This window comes from Zalophus californianus, chromosome 6, assembly GCF_009762305.2.
Source record: "Zalophus californianus isolate mZalCal1 chromosome 6, mZalCal1.pri.v2, whole genome shotgun sequence".
Taxonomy (NCBI): Eukaryota; Metazoa; Chordata; class Mammalia; order Carnivora; family Otariidae; genus Zalophus; species Zalophus californianus.
The window spans coordinates 142,502,696-142,528,391 of record NC_045600.1 but is presented as its reverse complement, the minus strand read 5'-3'; the positions used below and the strand labels follow the sequence as shown (position 1 = coordinate 142,528,391).

The following is a 25,696-nucleotide window of genomic DNA, read 5'->3' as shown; positions in this document are numbered from 1 at the left end:
GAAGCAGGCACCAAACGGGATTTGATACACGAGGATCTGTAGGGAAACCCTTGTCTGAGAGAAGATGGGGAGGAAGATGGGGAAGGCTGGGAGAGCTATCAGCCCAGGATGTAAGTCCAGCCCCGAGTGAGGGAGGGAAGGAGGGTTTGGAGGAGTCACCCCAGTCTGCCTTGCACCCTAAGAAAGGTTTGGCAAGGCTGTCAAGGAGTCCTCCAGCCAAAATCTGCCATCAGAGGGGTTTCGTGCCAAACAGAAATGGATCTGCCTTAGTATCCACTCTGTCATTGGATGGAGATGCCCATGGGAAGTGTGTCCTCCATGCAAGGTGATGATGGGTTTCAGACCGAGCAGCCGGTCACCTGAGCTCCCTGTAGCTGGACATCTGTCAGGCACAGTCTCAGTGCCGCCGCACAGACTTACGGTTCAAATCCCAGCTCAACAACTTCCTCACCGTAGGACCTTGCTCCAGATACCCTGAGCCACAGTTTTGTCATCTGTAAAATGGGGATAATAGCAGTGCCTACCACACAGGGGTATGCCTATAAACTGCCGAGCACAGAAAAAGCACACACTAAGTGCTCAGTAAGTAGTAGCTGCTCCTGATGTGGTATTTATTACTTCTACCATTTATTATTTCTTTCTAGATTTTATGTACCTCCATTAAAGAGTAAACATCATAGTCTCTGTGTAATGAGTATCTGTTTGTTTTACTTAATATCATACTGTAAGTTTTTTCCAAGTGATCATTTGCTCTCCCTAATATTTTAAAGTCTGCATTATATTCTATAGAGTATGCATATCCTAGCTTACTTAACCATTCTCCTAATCATTAGGGCTTTACAATTTTTTTTTTTCGCTGTCATACAAATTTTTGTGGGCACCTGGGTGGCTCAGTCGGTTGAGTATCTGACTCTTGATTTTGGCTCAGGTCATGATCTCAGGGTCATGAGATCAAGCCCTGTGTTGGGCTCTGCCCTGGGCATGAACCTGCTTAAGAGTCTTTCTTGCCCTCTCCCTCTGCCCCTCCCTCCCCCCAGTATTTGTGATAGATATTTTTATATAGAAACATTTTCCCTCTGTATTGGATATTTCCCTTCAGGGTCCTGATGAGGATTACTAGCTTAAGGAGTGGGAAACATTTGTAAGGCTCCTGATCCATGTTAGCCAGTTTACCCTCCAGAAAGGTGGAGCTAGTGTATGCCCCAACCCGCAGCATGTGAGAGCACTCACTTCACTGTACCCTACCCAGCCTTGGGGAACCTTCTTATATTTTCAAATATTTGCTTGCTGGAAAGGCAAAAAAAAAAAAAAAAAAAAAGGCATCTGACTTATTTGTTCCCTGTTACTCATAAGGATGGACCATTTCCCAAATGTTTTTGCACAAGTGATTACTTTGTGAATTGTTCTTCACACGAATTTATTGAGATCTTAATTTTTTCTATCAATTTATATATTTAGTAATACTTGCCTGAGACACTTCCCATTATTTGGCCTCTGTTTGTTTTAATGGAGAGGAACCTATTGACATTTCTCTGGTAATTTCTGGTCCCCTTTAAGCTTAGAAAGCCCCTCCTTCCTGGAGAAAGTAAACCGCTCTGCAGATGGTTCAAAGTAAAACCATAGCTGAGCTCCTCAGACGATTTTTTTAAAAAATTGTGAGTGAGTGGAGCCCAATCTAATGACCATTTACTGGGATGGACTTCTCATCAACGGGGTTCCTCCTCCTTCCTGTGCCCTAGGCCCCGGGACGCCCACTAGGAGCCGCGGGGCAGGAGCCTCGCAGGTGCAGAGGCGCCATGGAGGGGGAGGCTGCGGGGGCTTCCCCGGACTTCCACTTCTACCCCATGGATCTGTATGACTCCGAAGACCGGCTGCACCTCTTCCCAGAAGAACCCACGCGGACGGGAAGAGAAGTCCACGCCGAAATGGCCGGCGAGCCCGGGGGGGCAGCACCAGGTAAGGCCCAGAGAGACCTGGAGGAGGATGTGGATGAGCTTGTCCATTCGTCCGCACTCGGAGGTGCTGGCGAGTGGGGCGCCGAGCTCGCCGACGGAAGCGCGTCCCACATGGAGGTTTTGGACCATCGGCTGCACGGGGTGCAGAGGGACTGGCGACTGGGGGCGGAGGCCGAGGCCGGGGACCGTGTCTTTGCGGGCTGGGGCGCCGCGGGCTCCAGCCGGGACCTGCGAGAAGCCTACAGGTACGCACACGGCCGAGCCAGCGAGGAGTACGAGTGCTACGTCATCCCCGAGGAGGACGAAGACGAAGCCGCCCTGGTCTTCTGCGTCACCTGCAGAGCTCCGGTAAGGGCGGTGGAGGTTTCGGACGAACACAGACAGCATGAGGTGACCCCGCTCAGCAAGGCGCTGGAGAGCGCCAAGGTAAGCAGGTGGCCTCGGTCCGTGCTGTGGATCGTGCGTGCGTGTCTCAAGCAGGCAGGCTGCGAACCAATGTCAAAGGCCTTCTACGGAAGAGAGAAAGCGCTAACGTCTCCTTGTGATCCTCTGTTCGCTAGGATGAAATTCACAAAAACATGTTCAAATTGGAAAAGCAGATTATCCAGATGGAGAATTTTGCAAATCACTTGGAGGAGGTTTTCATCACGGTGGAGGTAAGAGCAGGCGTGGTGAACCCGTCAGACGCACACTGCTGCCCCAGGTGGCCGGCTCCGTGGCTGCGGCTGGGGGTGGGAGATTCTGCCCCGACTTCCCCGCCCCTCCCCCCCCCCCCCCCCCCCCCCCCCGTCTCCCAGGGGGCCTCGGGGATGTAGCTCATGGAGCCCGTGACCTGTCTGCGTTCCCTCCTGCACAGAAGCTCTCCTCTGTCTTTAGCCTCAGCCCTGCTGCAAGGTGGGGCTCTTTCATGGCCCAGCCTTGACCAGGCATTGCAAGACACCCATCGTTCCTTGTTCGTGTCCCCAGCTGTTATCTGTGTCTCCTAAGATCAATACACATCATCTGTGCCTGTCAGTAAACATGTCACAGTCCCCAGTGTGATATCAGGTATATAAGACACCACAGTGTTGCCAGCACTCAGCCTCGCCATCCAGATCAGGTGCACCAGGACTGAGGATCAGGAGACTCTCCACCTCTCTTCTCTTCCTGCGAATGCTCTGCTTCTGTTAATAATACAGCTTCGGACTGGGTCCACAGGAGCACCTCATATGAATTAGCTCAGCCGCAGGCCTCTCTCCCATGAAGCTGGAACTTCTTCACCCCCGGTCTTAAGCGGGAAGAGGACCATCGCACTAATCCCCTCTGCAGGGCACAGGGAAGGCATGAACGTAAGGTAGTGGTAGGAGAGAGAAGTGTGCAGCCCCCTGGACAGAACTCCCTACACTCACGTTGGCAGCTCACTGTCAGATCAAAGCCAGTCACCCCCCAGTGAGGGCTCTGAGTTTTCCCTCTCACACCAGCACCATTGTGAGCAAGCCTTGTGCTCCTAGAAGATGCTCGGCAAATACTCTGTGAGTCATTCATAAGGGCCTCTTCTTTGGAAGTGTGTCTGGTGTCTGCTGAGGCTGGCATCAGTCAGAACCCACAGAGCTCTCTTGGCCTCCACCCCAAGTGAGAGGACCAGTAGTTGACAGGCTGTGCCCCACGATTAAGTACGGCCGCAAGCCTCCCTCTGCCCTCCTGCGCTTCCTCACCTACTAGGCCGCACCACCTGGCCACAACCCTTCCTCCCCTTCCCCGTCATCGTTCTCTTAGTTGATGTGAGAGTCTGTGTGATCCTGGTGTTCGTGAGATGCGAGTGTCAGGGAGTGGAGGCGAGTGTCGTGAGATGTTGGGGGCTCAGGAGGCAAAGCTAGTGGGCGTATCCCAGGGCAAACATCTCCGTGTTAAGGTCCAAGGATGCGGTGGCAGGCTGACTCCTCACTGACCACCCTCCAAGAATGCAGTGGGCACAGTGGAGGTGGGGCATCCTGGGGGGGGGGCAGGGGGAGGGGTGCAAGATGCTGCCAGGAGAGAGATAATCCTAGGGGTTCTAGCCACAGACTCCTGGTCCTAGCTCCCACTGCGCCCACCCCAGCATCCTGGCAAGAGGTAATAAGACCCAGGGGAGGTGACTAAAACATCTCTGGGCGGATACATTTCCATGCCCCCAGTGGTTCTATGGCCAACATACCACATCCACTGTGATGGTGCTGAGGTCAACTGTCTTACAGGAGAACTTCGGAAGACAAGAACAAAACTTTGAGTCACATTACAACGAGATCTTGGAAACCCTCGCTCAAAAGTATGAAGAAAAAATACAAGCTCTAGGGGAGAAAAAGAGAGCGAAGTTGGAAGCCTTGTACGGACAGCTGGTCAGCTGTGGGGAAAACCTCGACACCTGTAAGGAACTCATGGAAACCATAGAGGAGATGTGCCATGAGGAGAAGGTTGACTTCATCAAGGTCAGTCATGAGGTGACATGAGATCACGAACCCAAGTGACAGTATGGCTGGGCAGGTTAGGGTGTCCCTCTCTGCCTGGAGGTGTTGCTGTTGACCACTGTGGTCAGCCTCCGTTTGGTTCCTGGATGTTCACGATGGTGAAGAGGTCACCGCACGTCTCTGTTCAGCTTTGCCGTGAGAGGCTGAGCAGACCTGTACACGGCTGACCCCTTCCCTCCACTGTTGCTCAGGACTCCAGCAGCCTCAGTTTCTCTCTCTTAGAGACCCGTCCCCTCACCGGGAGCTGAGCAACATCAGTGCTCTGACAGTTTTCTCGTCACCTCAGGTGGCCCCTTTGAGCCCCAGGGAGGAGGTTGTCTGAGCTAAAAAGGCACCTCCAACTCTCCAGTTACAAGGGCACCAATTTTAAATCTTTATAAACTCAAACATAAAAAAAAAAAATCCATTTTTTAATTTCCTTGAAATCCAGTTAAATCTGACCTCAAGGCCCCATTCCGCCGGGCTGTGGGAATTTCGATCTCAGTCAGAGGTGGGGTCTCTTTCTTCACAAGATCCCACAGGAATCTGGGCGGTTGTGGTGTCCGGGATGGGAGGGAGGGGCCCTCAGCCACCAGAGCTTCCCAATTGCCAAATACAGCCTCCACACTGACCCCGGGCCTCCCCACTGACCCCCGGGCCCGTGGCGATCCCTCCAAGCCCAGCAGCACTTCCTTCCTGCCCTACTCCTCCGCGGGGCAAGGGACCTGCAACAGAAGCTGGAAAGCAAGTTGGCAGGCTCCATGAGGGCCCCCAGTATGCAGACCTCGTGAACCACTGGTCTCACAGTATCGCTGTATCTCAGAGACGTAACCCCGAATGGGCAGAACGTGGTATGTGCGAAAGCGTTCTCACCGATGTTTCTAATGATGACACCTTAGCAATAGCCAAAACGTCCATTAACAGAGGAATGGCTACATAAACAACGGGGTTCCCCTCCAGTGAACTGTTGTGCAGTCTCAGATTGGCGGAACAGAAGAATATCTATACCATGGAGCACTCACGCAGTGCGTCCAATTCAGGGCCAGAGCGCGGTCCTCGGCGGGGTGGTCTTGTTAGAGTGGGCGGTATGGCGGCTGCCTTTCTTTTTCCTCATTTCCAAGTCTTAAAATGTGTCTGTATCATTATATAGTTCGAAAAAGAAATGTATTTGCAAAATCAGTTTGATATTTTCTCCCTTTCCTCCTCCTCTTTAGGATGCTGTGGCCATGGCTGACAGGTAACACTTTTGTTCTGAAACACGTTTTCTTCTTCTGTTCGTTTTCTGTTCCTCTAATAGACGTAGTTCCCCTTGGGTGTATGGTCCCAGTTTCAGGTTTTGTGTCTGCCCCTAAGATCAAATAGCACTGGCTTTGGACGGAAGATGGGGTCACAAGGACCCGCTAGCACTGACTCTCAGGATCCCAGGGCTGGAAAGGAGTGTGTGGCCAGGCCCAGCCAGCAAGCCTGTGGTTGGATCTCCTTCGTGAGCCCCTCCTTTCACCAGGAGGGACCAGGATCCAGTGTCCCCAGCATCCCCCAGCTGTGCCAGGACCCAGACTAAGCACCGCAGAAAGTATGCACATCGTGGAGTCAGACAGGAGTTCGAATGCTGCTCCCCCCAGGACCCTGGGCAAGTCCAGCCAGCCTAGGACCCACCTTCCTGATCTGCAGACAAGAACAGTTTTATGGGCATTAAATGAGACAGCATCTGTAAAGCAACATGAATGCTGAAGCTTGATAACATAAGGGTTAAGAGAACAGGTTCTGGCAAAGGACAGCCCTGGTTTCGAATTCTGCCCCTGCCACTCACAAACCCCTGACTGCCAGGAGGCAGGGACGCCCAGAGCCCCTGTCCGCCCTCAGCAGGTTGAGTGCGCTTGGCCCCATGGAGAAGAAGCCCCCAGTCTGTACATCTTGGGGCCTGGGGGGGCGTGTGGGGATGGGAGCTTCCAGATCAAAACCTGTGCATGCCCCCCAGCTGACCCCCTTCCCTCCCCTCAAATGCACAGATCAGTCCCACCTTTCCCCATTGGAGACCCCACTGGAGACCCCCTGGGTCAGTCACCAAAGCAGATGGCAGAAGGCAGCCAGGAGCATATTAAAATAAAGAAGTAAAAATTCAGCAAAGAAGCCCCTCTCGTGTATTACTAGTGACCCAGCACAGTAGACACACCCTAAGGAGCATGCCTCTTCATTCTCATTAGCAAATCTTTTTATGCCAACAGACTTGGAAGATTCCTGAATACAGAAACAGACGTGGAGATCTCTACACAGCCTGACTTTGAAGACCAGACTCTGGACTTCTCTGACGTGGAGGAGCTCATGGGCTCCATTAACACCATCCCAGGTGCGTATTTCACCTGTGTGCGCACTTCCCACAAAGTTCCAGTTTCCTGAGCTTCGAGTTAGACATTTTTTTAAATTTTTTATTGTTATGTTAATCAAGAGTTAGACATTTTGATGGCTAAGAAAATCATAAAGATTTAGAAACAAGTATTCTTTCATTCTAATTTCATGTCTCTATGGCTCGTAAGGGGGAGAACAGTGGCTGACCTCCCCCGGGGTAGGTGCCTACCTCACTTTCCAGGGAGCCAACATCAGGCCCCCGGCAGCCTTGAAATACTTTTTGTTTATAGCTTGCCCAGATTCACAAACACCTGTTCACCTGCCTGAGTTACTCCAAGTAAGTAGCCCGAATTTTATTTACTTGACCAGCACAGGGGCTAGGAGATGAGCTTTGAGATCCCGTGGAGCTGGTGAGAATCCCAGGCCTGCCACTTCCTAGCTATGTGACTCTGGACAACTTAACTACCTTCTCTGAGTCTTTCCTTGTCTGCAAAATGGATGTAATAATGCCTCCTGGGGATATGGTGACAATCATATGAGGTGATATATGTATAGTATGTCACATGGTACCAGATAGCTCTTAAAAATATTATTGTGATTACTGATTTCTAAGAATAATATTGTAATTCAGCTTTTTTTTTTTTTGACTGCTCACCTTCTCTTTCTCACCAATCCCCAACTACATTGTAAAAATGTCGTATATATCATTTTAGGTTTTCCCTTTACATAGATATTTTGAAATAAGAAGGGAATTATTTTCTTTTGTAACCTGCTTTTTTATCAAAAAAATTATGATTAATATTTTCTTGCACTGATAAGTTCGTCTTTAATATCATTTTAATGAGTATATATCTTGATTTCTTTACTTAATCTTCAGCTGGATTGGATGCTGGGATGTTTCTAGTTTTTCCCCATTAGAAACCACACTGTAATGGACATCCTTAATTATAAATCTTGGAGGCCATTCTTAGACTCATGGCTCGAGGGGTGATTTCACTGAGCTATGATGTCCATCGGATGATCCTTTCCCCTTCTAGGGATGGTGCTGCCCAAATAATCAGGCCCCAGCATTTGGAAAGAAAAGCGCTATCACCCAAGTCAGTGCTTGAGACACATGGACACCTCACCCCGCTGAGTCCAGGTCCTGTGCAGACCACCCCCTCCTGCCCACATCTGCAGCCTCCTGAGCGGGTTTCCAACCCCCAGGCCATCTCTCTTCTCACCGCATCTCCTGCTCTTCTTGCTGTGGGGCTGTTCCTTGCAGGGTATAGCAGGACACCCGCTGTCCCTCCCAGACTTTGTCAGTTGGGGATACGGGGGTCTTTCTCTTCCTCCCCTCCTTTGTCATGTCAGGACCTCCCGGGCCCTGGCCAGAGGGGTTTGGTGGTGCTCCTGCCTGGCCTGAGCACTGTCAAAATCGGAAGCTAAGGTTGTTGAACCAAGCCTGGGTTGGAGGGAAGTCCTGGCATGGGAGAAGAATCATGGAGGAAAAACCAGGAGTGTTTCCTAGTTACGTGTGAGTCAGGGGAGTGGGGAGGCAGAAGTATTAACCTACAGAGATTTAACGAATTGACTCAGTAGATGGATTCTAAGGATGGTGGTTCTCAAAAGCACAATGGCACCCAACCCAGTCTTCTCTCATTACAACGAAGACATAGCTGTTGGACGGGTCCCCAAAGAAAGCAGAGTGTCCCTGTTGAAGACTTCTATCCCTCCGTGGCTCACTTCAGGGTTGCGGCCACACCGCTGCGGTCCTGGCTGTCTTGCCTCTTTGGATGGCGTGGAAGGGGTCAAAGGACCCGTACCTAGGGCAGGTCTGGCAAACCACGCCCCAGCCCGAGTCCTTGTCACGGAGCCGTCGCCCCACACTTGTGTGGGTTTGTCAGAGCAGGAACGGACATGCTGGTTGTTGCTCGCAGGCTCAAGGTTGGGAGGGTTGGCCTTCCTGACCTTGTCCAGTCTGGGCCGCTGCTTCCACTGCCAAAGCCCGTAGATGGGTCAGGGGACCAGTAGTCCTATGCCCGGGGCCACTGCCATCCCACCTCTACGTAAGGCTCCTCACTTGTTTGTTTTTCTCCCTTTTCCTTGTCCAGCTCCTTCTGCTCCAGTGATAAACCCACAGGCCCCCAACTCTGCCACGGGGTCCTCCGTCCGAGTGTGCTGGAGCCTATATTCTGATGACACCGTGGAGAGCTATCAGCTGTCCTACCGGCCAGTGCAGGACAGCTCGCCTGGGAAGGACCAAGCAGGTGAGGCTCTGCCAAGAACACACTCATGTTCTTCAATGGCTAAGGGCCCTCAGAGGCCAGGGCCCTGCCTTCCTAGCGATCAGAAGGGCGGAGGTGGGATGAATCTGTGCATCCAGCTCCTTGGAGCTGTCGTGATCTAGAAACTGCCCAGAGGACGGGATGCAGACAGGTGAGCATGGCAGAAAGGGTGAGAAAAGCAGGTTGTCTGGGGAGAGTCACAAGGCCAGGCTAAGGTGTCTGGAGTGTAGATAGAGCTGTCAGGTCAGAGTTGCCCTTGGGATGAGCCCCTGGCTGCACCGTGTGCAGGAAGGGTGGAGACACCCCTCCTTGAGGAGGCCCAGCTGGGCTGTCTGGGTTCAAATGGGCCTAGCACGTGAAGGGAGGGTAGGCTGGCTCTTCTCAGAGCAACCCTGTGTTGGTAGAGACCGGAAGGGTAGCCCACAGACCCTCATGAGGGCTGAGCAGGGCCTCTGCAACTTGGACAGGCCACTGCTGCTCAGACCCATGTTCCCAGGCTAAGCAAGCTCCTGGGAATGGACCCTAGCCTCACTGTAGGCAGCCCATCCTCTTCCCAGGGAAATGGAGCTGGCTGGTGTGGGGCTAGGTCTGGGGTAGCTGCCTCCCCCCACCCCACGTAACAGATAAGCCATTTACCTGTTGAGAAGAGCAGATCAGACAGTAGAGGAGCCCCAGCTGAGCCCCTGGAGGAATCGGGGGACCAAGGCTAGCCAGCAGGGCCTGTCCTGTGTGCATGGAAGCAGAGCGGGGTTGGGGGAGAGGGCCTTGGGGATTTCCACTTTATGGACGCAGAGCCTGAGACCCCGGGAGGAATGAGCTGTCCGTGGGGGTACACTGGGTGATGGCAGAATCAGGGCAAGAGTCAAGTCTGCAGGCTTCCTGCACAGAGCTCTGTTCCTTGTACCAGGCCAGGCAGGTGGAGGGTTCTAGGTGCCGAAAGTGAGGATGGTTTTTCTGACCAGGGACCAGGAAGCAAGGGGATTTTTTTTAAAAATTTAAATTCAGTTAATTAACATATAGTGTATTATTAGTTTCAGAGGCAGAATTCAGTGTTTGATCAGTTGCATATAACACCCAGTGCTCATTCCATCACGGGCCCCCCTTAATGCCCATCCCCCAGTGACCCCATCCCCCCACCCACCTCCCCTCCAGCGACCCTCAGTTTGTTTCATAGAGTTAAGAGTCTCTTATGGTTTGTGTCCATCTCTAATTTTGTCTTATTTTTCCCTCCCTGTGACCCTGTTTTGTTTCTTAAATTCCACATAAAAGTGAGATCGTATGATAATTATCTTTCTCTGATTGACTTATTTCACTTAGCATCATACCAGGAAGGGGAATTCTTAAGAAAAGTAAGTTTAAGTGATGCTGAGGGAGGTCAGAATAAGGTGAGCAGATGGTGAGGGTGGTCTGAGCAAAGACTTAAGAGCGCACAGTGGGAGAGGAAGGAGGAAGGCTTCAGAAGGGAGGTCTGGGACCAGGAAGCCAGACCTGAGTAAGCCCAGCTCTCGTCGTGAATCCAGTCTGTTGATACCCCCGGCATATGCACAGAAGAAGCCAGTGTGTGGGGGCTGTTCCTGGCAATCTGTGAAGATTTTTTAAATGGACCACTTTGTGATAAAGGAACTGATATCAGAGGCTGGGTTCATGAGTTTTCACTGCCTTCCAAGAGTTTGGGGAGGTTTGGAGGTGTATCAGTTAGCTTTTGCCGTGTAACAATACCCTACCGCACCCTACTCCACACATATATACACAACTTGTCGCTTAAAATGACAAACATTTATTATTTCGTATAATTCTGTGAGTTGGCTAGATATTCTTCTGGTCTGGGCCGGCTAGGGTCGGGCTGGATGGTCTGGGATGGCCTCCCTTACAGATCTGGGGACATGGCTGTGACGGATGGGATGACTCGGACGGCACCTGGTCTCATTGTCCAGGAGGCTGGGTCGGGCTTGTTCACACGGAAACGGATGTGTTCCCAGCAGCAAGAAGACAGGCCTCTGTGCGCCGGCATTTCCCGAGCCTCTGACAGCATCTTGCTTGCTGCTCTCCCATTGGCCACGGCAAGTCCCACGGCTGAGCCCATCAAGGGATGGCAGGAAAAACCGAGCCACATTGCAGAGGAGTGCCCCTACAGGGCTGGGAGGAATCTGTGGCCGGTTTTGTAATCCACTACAGGGAGATTCAGCACAACTAATTTGGAGCTACTTGGCCTATTTTTAGGGTTGAAGTCTTGTCTTTTTTTTTTTTTTTTCAGAGTTTACAATGACTGTCAAAGAAACCTACTGCTCAGTGACAAATCTTGTGCCAAATACCCAGTATGAATTTTGGGTCACAGCTCAGAACAGGGCGGGCACCAGCCCCGCCAGTGAGCGTGCGGTGTACATGACAGGTAATGGGGCCCACTTGTGTCTGGAGCAGGCCCTTCCCCCCAGGGGATGCAGGAGTCACGGCTTCCTAGATGTGGCAGGACCATCGATTTCACTTGGCAGGGCAGGAAAAGCTGTATCTTCTTCTTTCACTGAATGCACCAAATCTGAATTCCTAGAAAGGAAGGGACATTTGCTCAGAGTTGGTCTCAGAATACCAAAAAGCCTGCTCACAATCACAGTGCTGTAGCACTTTCCAACCCCCTTCTGCTCCGGGAACGTGGGAAAGGGATGCCCCGTGTCTTGGTCCATCCGGGTGGCCGTAACAGAACAGCCCAGACCGAGGGAGTCATAAACGACAGACATTTATTGCTCATGGTTGTGGAGCCTGGAGGGTCCAAGATCACAGTGCCAGTATATTCAGTGTCTGGTGAGAAGCCTTCCTGGTTCAGCACGCCGGGCTCTGTTCCGGCTGAGTCCTCACACAGCACAAAGGGGCTAGAGAGCTCTTTGGGTTCTCTTTTATAAGAGACATCCTCCTTCTCATCTCCCAGAGACCCCACAGACCATCACATTGGGGAATAGGTTTCAACACATGAATTCGGCCGGGGGGAGGGTTGTCGGGGGGACACAGGTACTCCGTCTGTTGCACCTGGTTTGCTTTTTCTTGCACCAAATCTCTTTTGTGCAAGGACAGTGCTTGTGCTGTCTGGCCAGGCTCCGGGCACACTGGCTGGGTGTGAGCAGGATGACTGTTCATCTCTCCCTTTGTCCTGCGCCCAGCGCCTTCCCCTCCCATCATAAAAAGCAAAGAGATACGGAGCTGCGAAGAGGCTGCGCTCATCTGCTGGGAGTCTGGAAACCTGAATCCCGTGGACTCGTACACGGTGGAGCTGACCCAGGCGGAAACACCTGAAGCATCGGGCGTAACCGAGTGAGCGCCGGGGCTGTTTGCTGGGCACAAGAGGCCTTGATGCCTGACGCAGTGACACAGCTCAGGAAATGCATGGGGTCCGGAGGGAAAGTCAGAGTTGGGGACACATGGGAACCTTAATTTGGGGCTACTTTGTTTTCATGAGAAGTTGCTGGAATGGTATTACTGAAAGCGCATGATGAGTGAATAAATGGTTTAAACCTCGCGTTGGCTTTCTCAGCCCGACAACGGTTTGCCGTTCATTCATTCAGCAAGTATTGCGGGCCTCGATGGTGCCGAGTCCTGTGCCTAGGCTCTGGGAGACTAGACAGAAAAATTTCCTCCCCTACGGAGCTGACTGGCAAGTGGGGGCAAACGGAAAACAAGAAAACAAACGCATAAGGTGCTGGAGGAACTGAGAGACCCACCTGGCTGGAATTGAAAGGGGAGGGAGAGCATCTTGAGGCAAAACAAAAGAGGTTAGAGCCCCACCCACAAAGAACTTTGTGTCCGTGGCGGGAGGCTGCCTGGAGGCTCACGCCCACGCTTGGCTGGCCGAGCTGAAGGTGTTCACAAGTGCATGAGGCTGGGGTCAGCTGCCCCAGGGGCCCGCGGGTCCCACGAGTGTGTAGCTGTGTGCAGTGGAGGACACATGGGTACACCTCTGGCCTACAACTAGGCAGTCCCAGAGTTTACAGAAGAGGGATGAACCAGCCAGGCAGCCCAGGACAGCCAGCACGTCCAGGGGATGCCCAGCTGTGGAGCACAGAGTGCATCCACCTGGCTCTGGAGAAATGGAGGAGGCAGGGGCTGGTGTCAACTCTTAGGGAAGACGGGTTCCTCTCTGCTGAATGCCGGGGTGGAGCCTGGCCATCTGTCCCACACACCCTCTGTTCAGGTAAAATCCATGTGTCCACAGCCATATCAGGGCTGACCTTGGTTATTCTAGAAATACTCAGGAGTGGGGCAGGGGTGGTCTGATGGCTCTGGCCACCTGAATGATCCAGATTTCCTTTGCAACTTGTGCTGATACCTTAGGAGCACCTGACATCTAGCACCAGCCCACAACGATGGGTGGTCGGTGACCTGGGTGATCTGGGGTAGCACCCGCTCTCCTAGTACCAGTCTAATCATCTTGAAGAAAAGACAAAATCCCTCACACACTAGTCCTTTCCTGCTAGCTCATCCCATACCAGCTTCTCTTCCCTGTCTGGCTCCGGCCACACTGTTACATTTAGTTCTCCTACTTCCCGCCACATGCCTGTTCTATGGAGGAGACTCCTGCCCCGTTTCGTCCAGTGACTTCCAAGTCATTCTTCAGAGCTCAGCTCAAAAGTCCCCTCTGCAGCATCAGGCACTCTGTAGTACATCGTCACCATGTCATGGTCACCACCTCACATTTCCTCCAGTGGTGGCTTGAGGAGTGCCTCGCTACCCATCCAGACTGTGAGGTCTGTGAGGCCAGGGACTACATTAGTTTTCCCCAGAGCCTCCGTCTACAGTGCCCGGAACCTAAGGTGCCTGGTTAATATTTATTGAAGGATGTGGGAATGTGCCTCTCTGGCCTGAAGCTGCAGCCTTCAGGACGACCTGGACACCCAGGCCTCATCAGGTGAGGGTGTGGTATCCGGAAGCGGGCATCACCCCGAAGGCTTCTCTTTTCCCCTGGGCTGAAATGGGTTTTAGCAGTTGCAGGACTAGATAATGGCAGTTATGAGCCTGTATTCGTGTCCAGTAGAATTTAAATAAATTGGGTTTTTCCCAGGCGGCTTCTGTTTGTCCATCAACACAGATGGAGGCCTGCTAGGGGCCCGGCGCTGGGCTCAGGTAGGTGGTCCTCAGTCCCGGTCAGCCAGCGGCGGGCGCACCTCATCCCACTGCATGCGTACCTCCACTGACACAGCATTAGATGCCAGGCGTGGGGCTAGGTGCCCAGGCCCCCAGGGCGGGGACCCCGGAGGGAAGAGGGCCACCCACACCAGGAGCCACAAAGGAACGAGGAAAGTGGACTGTGGGAGGACACGCTCCTGGCTGTGCCGCTGTTGGTCAGAGGACGGGGGTGCGAGGCTGGGTTTAAAGTCCCAGCTTTGAAGGGGAGGCCTGGTGCCAGGGCCTGGCCGCCTGGCCCCACCGCGCGGTGACCGCCGCTCTGCGTCTTTGTGCAGGTCGGTTGTGGGCATCCCATCCTGTGAGTGCCTGGTGCAGCTGCAGCCCAGGCAGACCTACACAATCTACGTACGAGCCCTCAACGTGGGGGGCCCCAGTGCAAGGAGCGAGCCCGTGACAGTGCACACCACAGGTAAGTGCCCGGGCCACACACTCCCAGAGACCTAAGGGAGCCGCCCTGTGGCTGACCAGAGCTGCATGACTTCGCTGGAAAATATGGCAAGTCAGGCCAGGAAGGTGTTCGGGGATGTCAAGGCCCTGGGGTCCCATTTTATAGACAGGGGACTGGAGGCCCAAGTCATAGAGCAGTTTGGTGGGAACCCAGGGGTCTTTCTCCATGCCCTCAGGTCGGCCAGAGGCTTGTCACCCGGGACCTGGGTGGCCCAGACACTTCATCACTCACACAGGCCACACACCACCCTTGGGATGGCATCGTTATTCCCAGCAGGGGCTTTTGGCCTTGGCGGGTCTCCTGTTTCTGCTGTCAGCCCCAGAATCTCCCACCCACCCACAGACCCAGCTTGGACCTGGCTGCTCAGCCTCTTCCTAGGCCCTGTCTGGCCCTGGTGGGTGCCGCACCCCCAAGCCCAGCCCCAGCCCCTTCTCACTTGCTGTCCTCCTGTCACACAAGCCCAGATCTTGGGCATGCAGAGACATCGCTAGCAACATCCCCCAGCTCTGCTCTCCCAGCACTGCTTAGCTGCGGGCTCTGAGCTTCGTCGCCGTGCCCTGGGGTCCAGCGGCTCTTCGACCCCTCACAGAGCCGGTCCCGCGCAGGCCGGCCGACGGGGCAGCAGGCAGGTAGGAAGCAGAAGCAGGGAGCCGGAGCCCGGGCTCTGACTGGGGTCGTTGCCTGAGGGACGTTGTGTCATTCTGCCCTCCTTTCCAACACCAGGAGAGCTGTGTGATTAATTCTCACCCTGTTGCTTCCACACAGATGGGGAAAACCAGCTGAGGGGCCACGGAAAGCCCCAGAGCTGGTGCGGGCTCGTGCTGGGATTAGGACTCAGGGTTTTCTGTTCTGTTGGCCCGGGGCCTGCCTTTACTTGGCTGGTCCTCCTCGTTTTCTGTGCCAACCTGGTGTTTTGAAATGTCAGATTCAGGCTGTTTCAGTGAGAGAGAACAGAGCAAAAGGTACAGCCAGCCCTTGATTATTCAGTCATTTCTGACTTAGTTTGTTCATATACATTTTTTTAAGAGTGTATTTATGAAAGGGGCACCTGGGCGACTCAGTTGGTTAAGCATCGGACTCTTGATCTCAGCTCAGGTGTTGAGCTGAGGGTCCTGAGCGGAGATGGTGCTGCCCGAACCCAGGTTTGAGATGAAGAGAACAGGGATAGGAACTTGAGCAAAACAGAACTTGGCTATAAGACACAGAAGTGGAGAATGAGTCATTGTGCTTTCAAATGACGGATTTTTTTTTTTTTTACTAAATAATTTGTTCTTCAATCTATTCCGTACCACTTTGTGATGAGCTTTGTTTTAACCATGATTTGGGGAGGGCTGTCATCTCCTTCCCTCTCCCCCACGGCCCTAATTGAAATGTTAAATTTCATTTCCCTTTGTCAGATGGATCAGTAAGAATCTCCTCAATTCCTGCTTCCCCTGGCAGGTGGGTTAGAGGTTCCTGTCCCCGTGCCGGCGTTTACAGCCTCCCGGTTCAGAGAGCAAAGCCTCTGGAATCAGAAGGGCTTGGGGGTTCAGATTTGAGTTCTGTCATTTGTCGGTTGTTTTTTTTTTTTAACCACCCGTGCCTCAGTGTTCTCCGCTACAAGGGAAAATAATAACCGCTGTTTCTAAGGGTAGTTGGTGAAGACTGAACGAGTGAAGACTTGCAAACCGCTCCTGGGAGCTAGGCACAGGGACCCTGGTGCGGGGTAACTGCCCCCCACCCCCGTCATTACGAACAGGAGGGGCAGGACCCCACGAGGCCCAGGCTGCCGAGAGGAGGGGGCAGCAGTGATGGGCTATTTCCACCTTCGCAGGCAGCTGCTTTCCCCTGAACCAGCACACCTGCCCTCCCTGGCTGACCATTTCTGAAGACGGGTTTACGGTCATGCGAAGCGAAAGGAAAACCCCCGCGAAGGAGCCGCTTCCTGGCAACACCCAGTTTACCAGGTACTTTTTATCAGCCTCTCACTGGAACATTCTGTGAACCTCCCTAATGCTCGCTGTTGTGCAGGTGGAAGTGGGTGATGACAGATGCCGTCTTGAAGAGGGAAAGAGGTCCCAGAAATGGATGAGGGCCGAGGGGCCTGGTGGGGAAGGGAGGCTGGGGAGGTGGAGGGAAAGGGTCTGGCTGGTGCGGGCTGAAGACACATGTGGCCGCGGAGGTCGGGTCCCAGGCAGGAGGAGTCGGACCACGAAGCCAGGCCGGGGGTCACGCCAGCAGGCAGCAGGAGAGCTGGACGGAGGCGTCCCGGGGCTGGGCCCCGCACCCAGCACCGCGAAAACCTTATTTTAAAACTCCTGATGAAAACCCACAATGGAGCCTGAGACAGAGTCGGCGGGGAAGATGGGGATTGCGTCAGTGCCTGAGCTGAGGGGGGGGGTCCCCCAAAGGTGGGCGCCGTCTGTCTACCTCTGTCGCTGTTTCCAGACCTTGGCGCTCCATTCACGTTGAAACCATTTCTTTATGCCTTCCTTCTTTCCCAATACTTAAAGCAGACTTGCACTCAGGAGCAAATACGCACTACTGAAACAGAAAAGTCAAAGCAATGGGAGAGAAAGAACAGATAGGTTACGTTTTAGAGCGAATTCCATTTCCAGGATTACACTGAAGGGTGGCTCTCAGCTTCCCGGCAGTCAGGAAAAGAAGAGGTGGTGGTGGGTTGGATTTAGAGTCGGGAGGATCTTCTAAGGAGGAAGAGGGGCTCTCCTATGGGGGCCGCAAGGGCCACTGACACAAACAGTATCCAGCCTCCCTGCTGGGGTCCTCAACTCTCCCGGGGCTGGCTCCTCCTCTGATGTTGGCTCCCTGCTGGCGTATCTACTGTGTGTGTATTAAGCACCTACTATGTGTGTTAGCATGCACAGGGTACGATGGAAAAATGACTTTATCCTTGCCCACCTCTGCCCGGGCAGCCCAGGGTTGGGGGGCATGGAGAGGGGTAGGAAGTGATAAAGGTCTTACTTGTGTTTTAAAAAAAAATTCAACGGAGTAGATTTTAAAGATCGTATTGGCTTTATTCACTGATGTACGAACTGGGCAGGAGCTCCAGGGAACTGTAGAAGATGAAAGACTTCCATGGGCGGAGTGAGCAGGAGCAAGGACCTTACAGTAGGCAGCAGGTGGTTGTGACAGGCTAAACTCCTTCAGGGGACAGCGGGGTCTCTCAAGCACGTCACCTCACTAGTGCTCATCAGGCGATGACTGGTTGACCAGTTTCAGATTCCAGATCTGAGAGAACTGTCACTGTAACTGGGTTGTTTCGGTTTGGTGACATGGGGCTTAGCATGATGGACTCCATTTTGGGCCTGTTGTCCTGTTTTCAACCCGTTTGGTACCTGGCTGGTACCAGTGTGATGTGTCTCTCTCGGGCAGTTCCCAGGTAGGCCTCTCCCCGTGGCGGCCCCTCCCAACCCACCAACCCCAGCACCCAGTTATACAGCTCGAGGTCTGCCGAGGTCTCCTGGGCCCTCCCAGGAAGTTCTCTTGGACAGGATCCTCTCAAGAACAAAACGAAGACAGCTTTCCTGCAGTGGATTCCATTCACGCCAGGTCCCCTGAACGCACCCACCTCTGACCAGGCCGGTGCTCCTTCACTCTGTGTGAACCACAGGAAAGCTCCCTGCCGGCAGACAGAGCCTCAAGCATCTCCAGCTCCAGCCCTTTGGTGTTGCACTCAAAGTTGCAAAACAGTTTTTGGCCACCGAGTCCTGCATAGGTGGTCTAGCACCTCACCCGGAAATACGGGAGAGCTCCCCATTTAGTGTTCTGTTCGTGGCTTCTGGGGGCCCAGCCAAGCTGAGTTAGTCCCCATTTCAGTATCGTTACCAGTCTATCTGTTGCCCTGTGAAAACACCATACTGGGTGCTGGGGGTAAGAGACACAGATACTGTCCCTGCCCCCCTGACTCAGACTGGCAAGTCGGGGAGATGCAGATGTCAAAGACGCACCTATGAAATAAGTTTTTAGGAGTATGGACAAGCATTGTAGGAGCCCCAAGGAGGAAGGCTTCCCGCAGGGGCAAGGGCCGGAAGGATGAATGGGAATCCTCCAGGCCGACGGCACATTGAGTGCCTTCTGCCTGTACAAACAGCAAAAGCCAGAGAGGCCGTCTGTTTGGAGAACCACGAGCAGTTGTGTGTCTCAGGGGCGTAGGGTCCGTAACGGGAGGAGGCAGGAGATGGACTCATTCTAGTGCAAAACAGGTTTGGATCTTACCCTTCCGGTTGTGGAGAATTTAAGTAGGGTAAGGGACAGGGTCAGATTTACATTCCAAAAGGATCACACTGGCCAAGAAGTGTGAGCTAGGGAAGTGTGTGTGTTGTGGGGGGGTGGGGGGGGGGTGACAAGGAGACCAGAGGAGAGCGGCCAACCGGTTAAGGGGCGGGCAGGGGCAGGACGGGTCAGGGGCTGTAATTCTATGGAGTGCTGATCAAGTGCCAGACACGTTCCAGGTGCTTTACGTGGATGATCTCATTGAATCATCACAACAGCCTGTGAGGGCCAAACCATCATCAGTCCAATTTGACAAATGAGAAAATTGAGGCACAGAGAAGTAAAGGAATTTGCCCACCAGCACACTGCTAGTAAGGGTTCGGGTCAGAATTCAACCGGAAGCTGAGCTTGTAACCACTACATTACTCCTGTCTTAGTTTGCTGCCTTGGGTTATTAGGTAGATAGTTAAGTCTGTTAATGGAAATGGAGAGAAAATGAGGGGTAAATACCCCTCCCCACCCCAAGCAAAACACAGTTTGGTCGGCGGGAGAGGTAGGAAGGTGTAAGTTCTGTTTGGGACATTCTGAAGGAGAGACAGCAGGTGGGTGGGCATGTGGGTCTGGAGCCTGGAGTAGAGATGGCTTCGTTTTACAGAGAAGGGGTGACTTCATGCGCAGTCTGCTTCCCAAAGCTTTGCGTGGCCTTCAGAACTCGGGCTGTGAGAACGTGAGGGTGATCTGGCTGTGACATCTGTCACCCCATGGATCGCCGGGGTTGATGTGGCTGATCTGGCTGGCTGGGCAGCGGTCCCCTTCCTCCCTCACCGCTCCATGCACGTCCCTCCCAAAGCTGCACACTGGGTCAAAGAGGACGACCTTCCTGGATAGAGGAGGACCGTTCTTAGGTCAAGGGTATAGGAGTAGCTGCGCTCCCCTCTAGAACCTCCAAACAAGCTCTGAAGGTCCATTTGTAGGAGAACGTATGTAGTCAAGCTTCCAAGACTCCAAAGGAGGCCCTGCATGTGGCCGTCTGCCTTTAAACAAAGAAATAAACACATAAATAAATAAATGAGAACTTGGGGTTTGAGAGTAGAGATCATGTGTTAATGACAGCTAAACAAATCTGCCTAGGGATTTGGGGAGCCACCTTGAATTTGGCTAATGTAGGAATTTCCTGCCAGAGGTAGAATATTCATTTTGGAGATACTGATGTGGTCCAATTTCCAACGAGAACCTTTCTCTGGAGAATGCTGCATTGTTGTAAAACAAAACGTTAACCCTGACCTTTGTAAGTGTAATTGTTCCTGGTGGCATCTTGGAGGTAGAGTCGGATCATCTGTGAGGAATTTGCTCTTCGCTCTTCTTGGGTCTGCGCCAGTGATGCGACTCCCCGGCTGCTGCTTGTGGGCCGCCCCATGGTGGGCATCACCTCGAAGACCCTCGAGCTGGTTCGGAACCTCGAGCACACGGTTCTTCCGACGATGCTGAGTCCCGTGAGGTTTCAGTCCCTTTCTTTTTTTTTTTTTTTATCGACAAGTGAACCAAACCTTTGTTACTCAAAAGGCCAATCATTTAAAAACGCAAACGGAGCCTTTTCTACCAGCAGGGTAACAATTCTCTTGTGATTTCAGCATCGGTCAGGCGGGCTTTGTGAGCCGAGGGCTGCCGCTTCACGAGGGAGGCGGTCGGAAGCCCTCCCCCCATATTTATCGGCCCCCTGCTGACCAGCCCCAACAGCTGGTGTCACTCAGTGTCACAGCCAGGCTGGCGTCACCCCCAAATCACACGTGCTCCCTCTTTCTAAACCCAGGTGTGTTGCCGTCATGGGGAACCTAATTCCAATCCGAGGGCGCCACTACTGGGAGGTGGAGGTGGACGAGCGTGCCGACTATATGGTGGGTGTGGCCTTTGAAGATGTCCCTAAACAGGAGGACCTGGGAGCAAACTGCCTATCTTGGTGCATGAGGCACAGATTTGCATCATCGAGGTAAAGTAACATCCAGACAGCCAGCGTTAAAATTTGCTTTGAAAGAAGAGATCAGGAGGTTTCGCTAGCAATAATTAAGGCCTACAGTATGTCTTACGAAGTATTTTAGGGTATTTCAGGGCTCTTTTCTAGCCCTTTTCCCTAAAGTCCAGATGAGGAGAAACAGCAGCTTTGGGATAAAAATAGCTAAACTTCACAAAGAGCTTGTTCTGCACCAAGCACTGTTCCACACTCTTAGATGAACTATCCCATTTACTCCTCACAATTCTATTATACCATTTTAAAAATAAGAAAGCTATGCCTCACAGCAGTTGGATAATCCATCCAACATGGGTTTTTAGAGCTTGGAATCAAATCCAGGCAGTCTGGCTCCAAAGACTGCATTCTTCACCACTAAGTGATTGGTTTTTCGTGTTCAACTTGTGTTATTCAATGGATGCAGTTTGGTTTGAAGCCCCAGTTATGTCTTTGTAAGTGGGCAGAGGCTTAACAGTTATGGCTCACTCTGGTTTGCTTCTGCTGCTAAGCACTCTATCCTCTACGCATGGACTGGTTCTAAAAAGCTGGGAAAATCCCATGAGGCCCCCAGGCCAGTGGACATTGTCAGACTTGGAAAGCCATTGTTGCAACCTCCCTTCACTTCAAAAATTGTAAAACTTCACACCATTTTCCCAGCACCTCTTGTACTCTGGGGCCTCTGACCCTCACTGGCTTGCTGAATCCTATTAATGTTCGATCCAGTGTTCTCTGCTCGGGAGCCTCTGTCATGGTTAAACACTATCTGTCATGCCCGCACGTATGTGGGAAGACCAGCTTTCCCCCTGTAAGATACTTGGACTAGAACTGACTCTACTATACCTCAGACCCAGTTTGAGGAATACAAGAAATACTGGGCACTGAGCCAGATAGTTTATGTGGTTTCTGCCTGAAGACAGACTAATGATCACAGCGTCCTCTCCTAGAAAGGTAGAAACGAAGGGCAGAGAAAGAGGAGAATGAAGGGGGAGTAGGGATCTGTGGGAGGTCAGCAGACAGACAGCATGAAAAAGGCAGGCCAGAAGCCAGGAACCAGGGCTGGAGCAGTCTCGTGCAGTCCCGTCTTGGAAGGATGTGTGAGCGAGAGACAGAGTTAGGAGTGGAGGACGAGGGTTGGGTACCCTAGCTGACTCACGTTTCTTGCTTTAGTCTTGCCTCCTCTGCTGTGGTGGGAGGAAGGTGGAGGGAAGGGAAGTTTCTGGGGGCTGCTTAGCTAAGAAAAGGAGCTGAGGGGAAGACGAGGTGAGACGGGCTGGCTTTCTTCCACACTCGGGGACTATTCCAAGTGCTCCTCCCGGGTGTGCGGACCAGCGTGTGGGCACTGAGCTCTGCAAATGTCTGGGTAGCAGGGGGAGGAAGTCCCTGTGGCTGGTTTTGGTTCCAGCCATTTTTCAAAGCACACAAGCTACAGAGCATGGCGAGAGGGTGCTGGGCTTACACTGCAGTGAACGGTGACAGGCTCCCAGGTGGCCCTGCTAAGGCTGAAGGTTTAAGAATTGTGCCTGAGTACTCGTGCACAGTACTCTCCCAAAAGGCCCATTTTATTACATGAAACATCACGAGGCTGCCTGTTTCAAATGTCTTTGTAATCAAAGGCTTTATACGTCTGATCCTTAAAATCCAAGGTTTTAAAACATCTATTTCTACACAAATTTCGATGCAATGGTTTATATTACTGTATTTAAGTTTTTTAGGTTAAGAGACTGCTCAAAAACAAATGGAGTTTAAAAATATGTCTCTTAGGACAAATTTTAGAAAAGAGACATATAATTTTGGAAATGGCCTGTTTTGGTAGTTAATAAAAAAAAAATACCACCACCATAGGAGTATTTGAATAAAATGAATATGAGATGTTCTGTAAATAACCCATCTACAGAATTTCCGAAGCTTTGTTGTATCAACATTTAATTTTCAGGCATAAGTATGAGTTCCTGCACAACGAGACGACTCCAGATATAAGAATAACAGTGTCCCCAAGGAAGATTGGTGTTCTATTAGACTATGAAAATTCAAAATTGTCATTTTTCAACGTGGACATTTCTCAGCACCTTTACACGTTCAGCTGTCAGCTCCACGGATTTGTGCATCCCTGTTTTTCTTTGGAAAAGCCTGGCTGTCTGAAGATACGGAATGGCATTGCAATGCCAAAGCACGTCTCTTTCTATTAGACCATTCCGATGCCCGGCTTCCTCTCTCCCGTACCCACTCCTGTAAGCCACTCACTTCTCAGCCGGCAGGGCTGGGCATTCAGGCACCATGCACCTGGCACAGTTCTGGCTCATGTTCACCTCTGGCCGACTGGCATGCTTGACACTCATTTCACCGGACCTGGAGTCTAGTCCTGCGCACTGCCGCCCGTGTGACGTTAGGTTAGTCATTACCGGGCCCGGCTGTCACGGGAGGGCTCGGCCAACATGAACTCAGAAGTCTTTCAAGTGGTCAGACTGTACTGGTCTATTGCTTTATAGGCAAAGTATCTGAATCTCCAAGGCCTGCAGAGCTTGGGCTGAGAGGCACAGGAAAGGAAGGGATGCTAAGTGACGTGTCGCCAGCAGCCAGGACAGAACTGAGAAGGCGAGGGGCCGTCCACAAAGAGAAGCAGGGAAGCCAAGGGCCTTGCCCTCTCCTGTTTTCCCAGCGGTTATCGGCACTGTGATGAGGGGATCTCCGGCTGAGCACTCTGTGACACCCCGTTCCCACGCCTAATTCCGTGAACGCAGGGACAGTGTCTGTCTTGTTCATCATCCAGCTGCTAAGGGCTAACACATAACGAACAGGTGGTACACAGCACATATAGAATAAATTAGTATCTTCTTCACCCCACCACTGCTCCTGGGCTCTCCCTGCTCTCGGGGTCAGGGATGGCAGGGCTCTTTCACAGCGCAGCAAAGAACGCGCGGCCAGGAGATGGAGACAGCGTGGAGGGGAGGCAGTATAAAGGCCCAGAAGGGCCCCTGCAGCTTGATGGCAAGACTGGGGAAATGGAGCCCTCCGCACCGCTGCATGCTTCGTGTCACACAGCAGCCTCCACATCAGTGTGGTACTTTAACTGCATCGGCGAGGGGAGGGGGGGGGTAAGCAGGGAAAAAACAGACATTAGTGGCAGCTGATCCTAGAACAGTCCCATAAGGAAAATCAGATTTGAAATCAGAAGGCCTACGCTTGATCACTACTCTGTAGCTGCTTTGCCTTCAACCCTAGAAAAGTCCCACTATCTTCAAGAGCTCCTGTTTCCCTTAAACAAAGAAAAAATAGTACCCATTTCATAGGACTGGGAGATTTAATGATGAACGCAAGAGCAGCAAATGCACCGCGGTTTCTGAAAAGAAGACACCAGCCCACGAAGACCCAAGCTGAGCACTGGTGGGCAAAGCGGTCTCCTCACCAGCAACTCCGGGACTTCCTGCCTGGATGCCTTTGCCCATCCTGCGACCACAGGACCCGGCCCCACCGGCTGCATTCTTGGTTCTCCAGCCCAGGTGTCTGGTTGTCGCTTAAAGCTCTGCACACAGCATCTTCCGGCGTGTAAGTTAAGATGCAAGATGCAGAGTCAATGACTCCATCTGCGAAGCAATTCTCAGAGACAATTTAGTATTCTGCCCTGTGGATGCCTCTCTAAGCAGACATGATCCTCATCTCCTCACCTAAGGTTTTGGGTGAAGTGAAAGCTCCGCAACTTGTTTTCCAGCACACTCAAAGTCTCACACGATGAACACCTCCTCTGTCTCCAAACTCTGCCTGTTGATATGAACAGCAGCTCAGATTCCTGAATTAACAACTCACCTTGACAGTCTTCCAGCTCCTTACACACACACACATGTGCGCGCATGCCTGTTCTGCCAAGCTGGATCACTGGTCTGAAACAGGAAGGTACAGCCAGTTTGAGCACAGACAGGGTTCATGTTATAGACAAAATAGACACATGTGTGTATTCGACACTGTTCAGCTACTGAGACAGAAACTGCCAGGTGGGAAGTAGGGCATCACAGATAAGGCAAGTCTGAATTCCGGATTCTAACAGGTTTTATGGAATATTTCACATGCAATACGAACATGGATAAAATGATAAAAACTCGACACCTATAAGGTTTGAGTGAAATTTTTATTTGACCAAGAAAAAAACATCTACAATTGGCATTGACCACTGACATTTAAAATCCACTTAAAGCAGAAGACCAGCTTAAAGCATCACAATTATTCAGCATAAGGAACTTTTGTTTAAACATATTTCTTCTACAAGAAGAAAAAATAAGTCTAGAACAGAACCGAACAAAACATTTTTTTCTGTAAAATATTCCAGTTCCTAAAATATCATGAATAGTCTGCTGAAACTACATTTCAGCAAGGGGCAGGATTTACCTCAAGGCCATGTTCACCTGCAACCTGCTGATAAATCTGTTAAAAAACAAAACAAAGAAAAAGATTTTTAAAAAGTCAGACGATTGTAGCCACAATCCCTGACTCAGTGCAGTTAAAACAGAACATGTCAGTCTGTTCTTTTCCTAGCTTCACCTGTCTCACTGTGTAACCCTTAAGCAAGTTACGAACACAAGCTTTGGCTTCCCTCAACAAAGGGGAGTATGTAAATATGTGAAATAACCACAGAATCTGAGTGTAAACTACCATGGGCTTAGTAATTCAGAACAGTCCAATGTGAAGGCACCCTGAGATGGGACTAGAAAGTCGGTGAAAGACTTGGGATATAAAATGACATTGGTTTCTGGTAAAATTAAATTGCCTTTTATTTGGAAACGTGTATGTTTAATAATTGACTTCCTGCTGGTTCAGACAATGATATGCAATCACTTATACAC

At 51.8% G+C, this 25,696-nt stretch overlaps 1 protein-coding gene across 5 annotated transcripts in view; it reads left to right on the top strand.

Annotated features, from left to right (window-relative positions):
* FSD2 (fibronectin type III and SPRY domain containing 2) overlaps positions 1-23,076 on the top strand; it is a 42,459-nt gene extending 19,383 nt beyond the window's left edge. For all 5 annotated transcript variants that reach the window (XM_027572803.1, XM_027572802.1, XM_027572801.1 and 2 more), the window contains 12 exons: positions 1,740-2,381; positions 2,516-2,611; positions 4,169-4,399; positions 5,632-5,654; positions 6,643-6,764; positions 8,857-9,012; positions 11,285-11,419; positions 12,180-12,330; positions 14,475-14,608; positions 16,461-16,593; positions 20,670-20,846; positions 22,798-23,076. In XM_027572803.1, coding sequence (XP_027428604.1) covers positions 1,797-2,381; positions 2,516-2,611; positions 4,169-4,399; positions 5,632-5,654; positions 6,643-6,764; positions 8,857-9,012; positions 11,285-11,419; positions 12,180-12,330; positions 14,475-14,608; positions 16,461-16,593; positions 20,670-20,846; positions 22,798-23,050 — 2,196 coding nt within the window. In that variant the 5' untranslated portion in view covers positions 1,740-1,796 and the 3' untranslated portion in view covers positions 23,051-23,076. The remainder of the gene's footprint in view (positions 1-1,739; positions 2,382-2,515; positions 2,612-4,168; positions 4,400-5,631; positions 5,655-6,642; positions 6,765-8,856; positions 9,013-11,284; positions 11,420-12,179; positions 12,331-14,474; positions 14,609-16,460; positions 16,594-20,669; positions 20,847-22,797) is intronic.
* Positions 23,077-25,696: the final 2,620 nt, after the last annotated feature.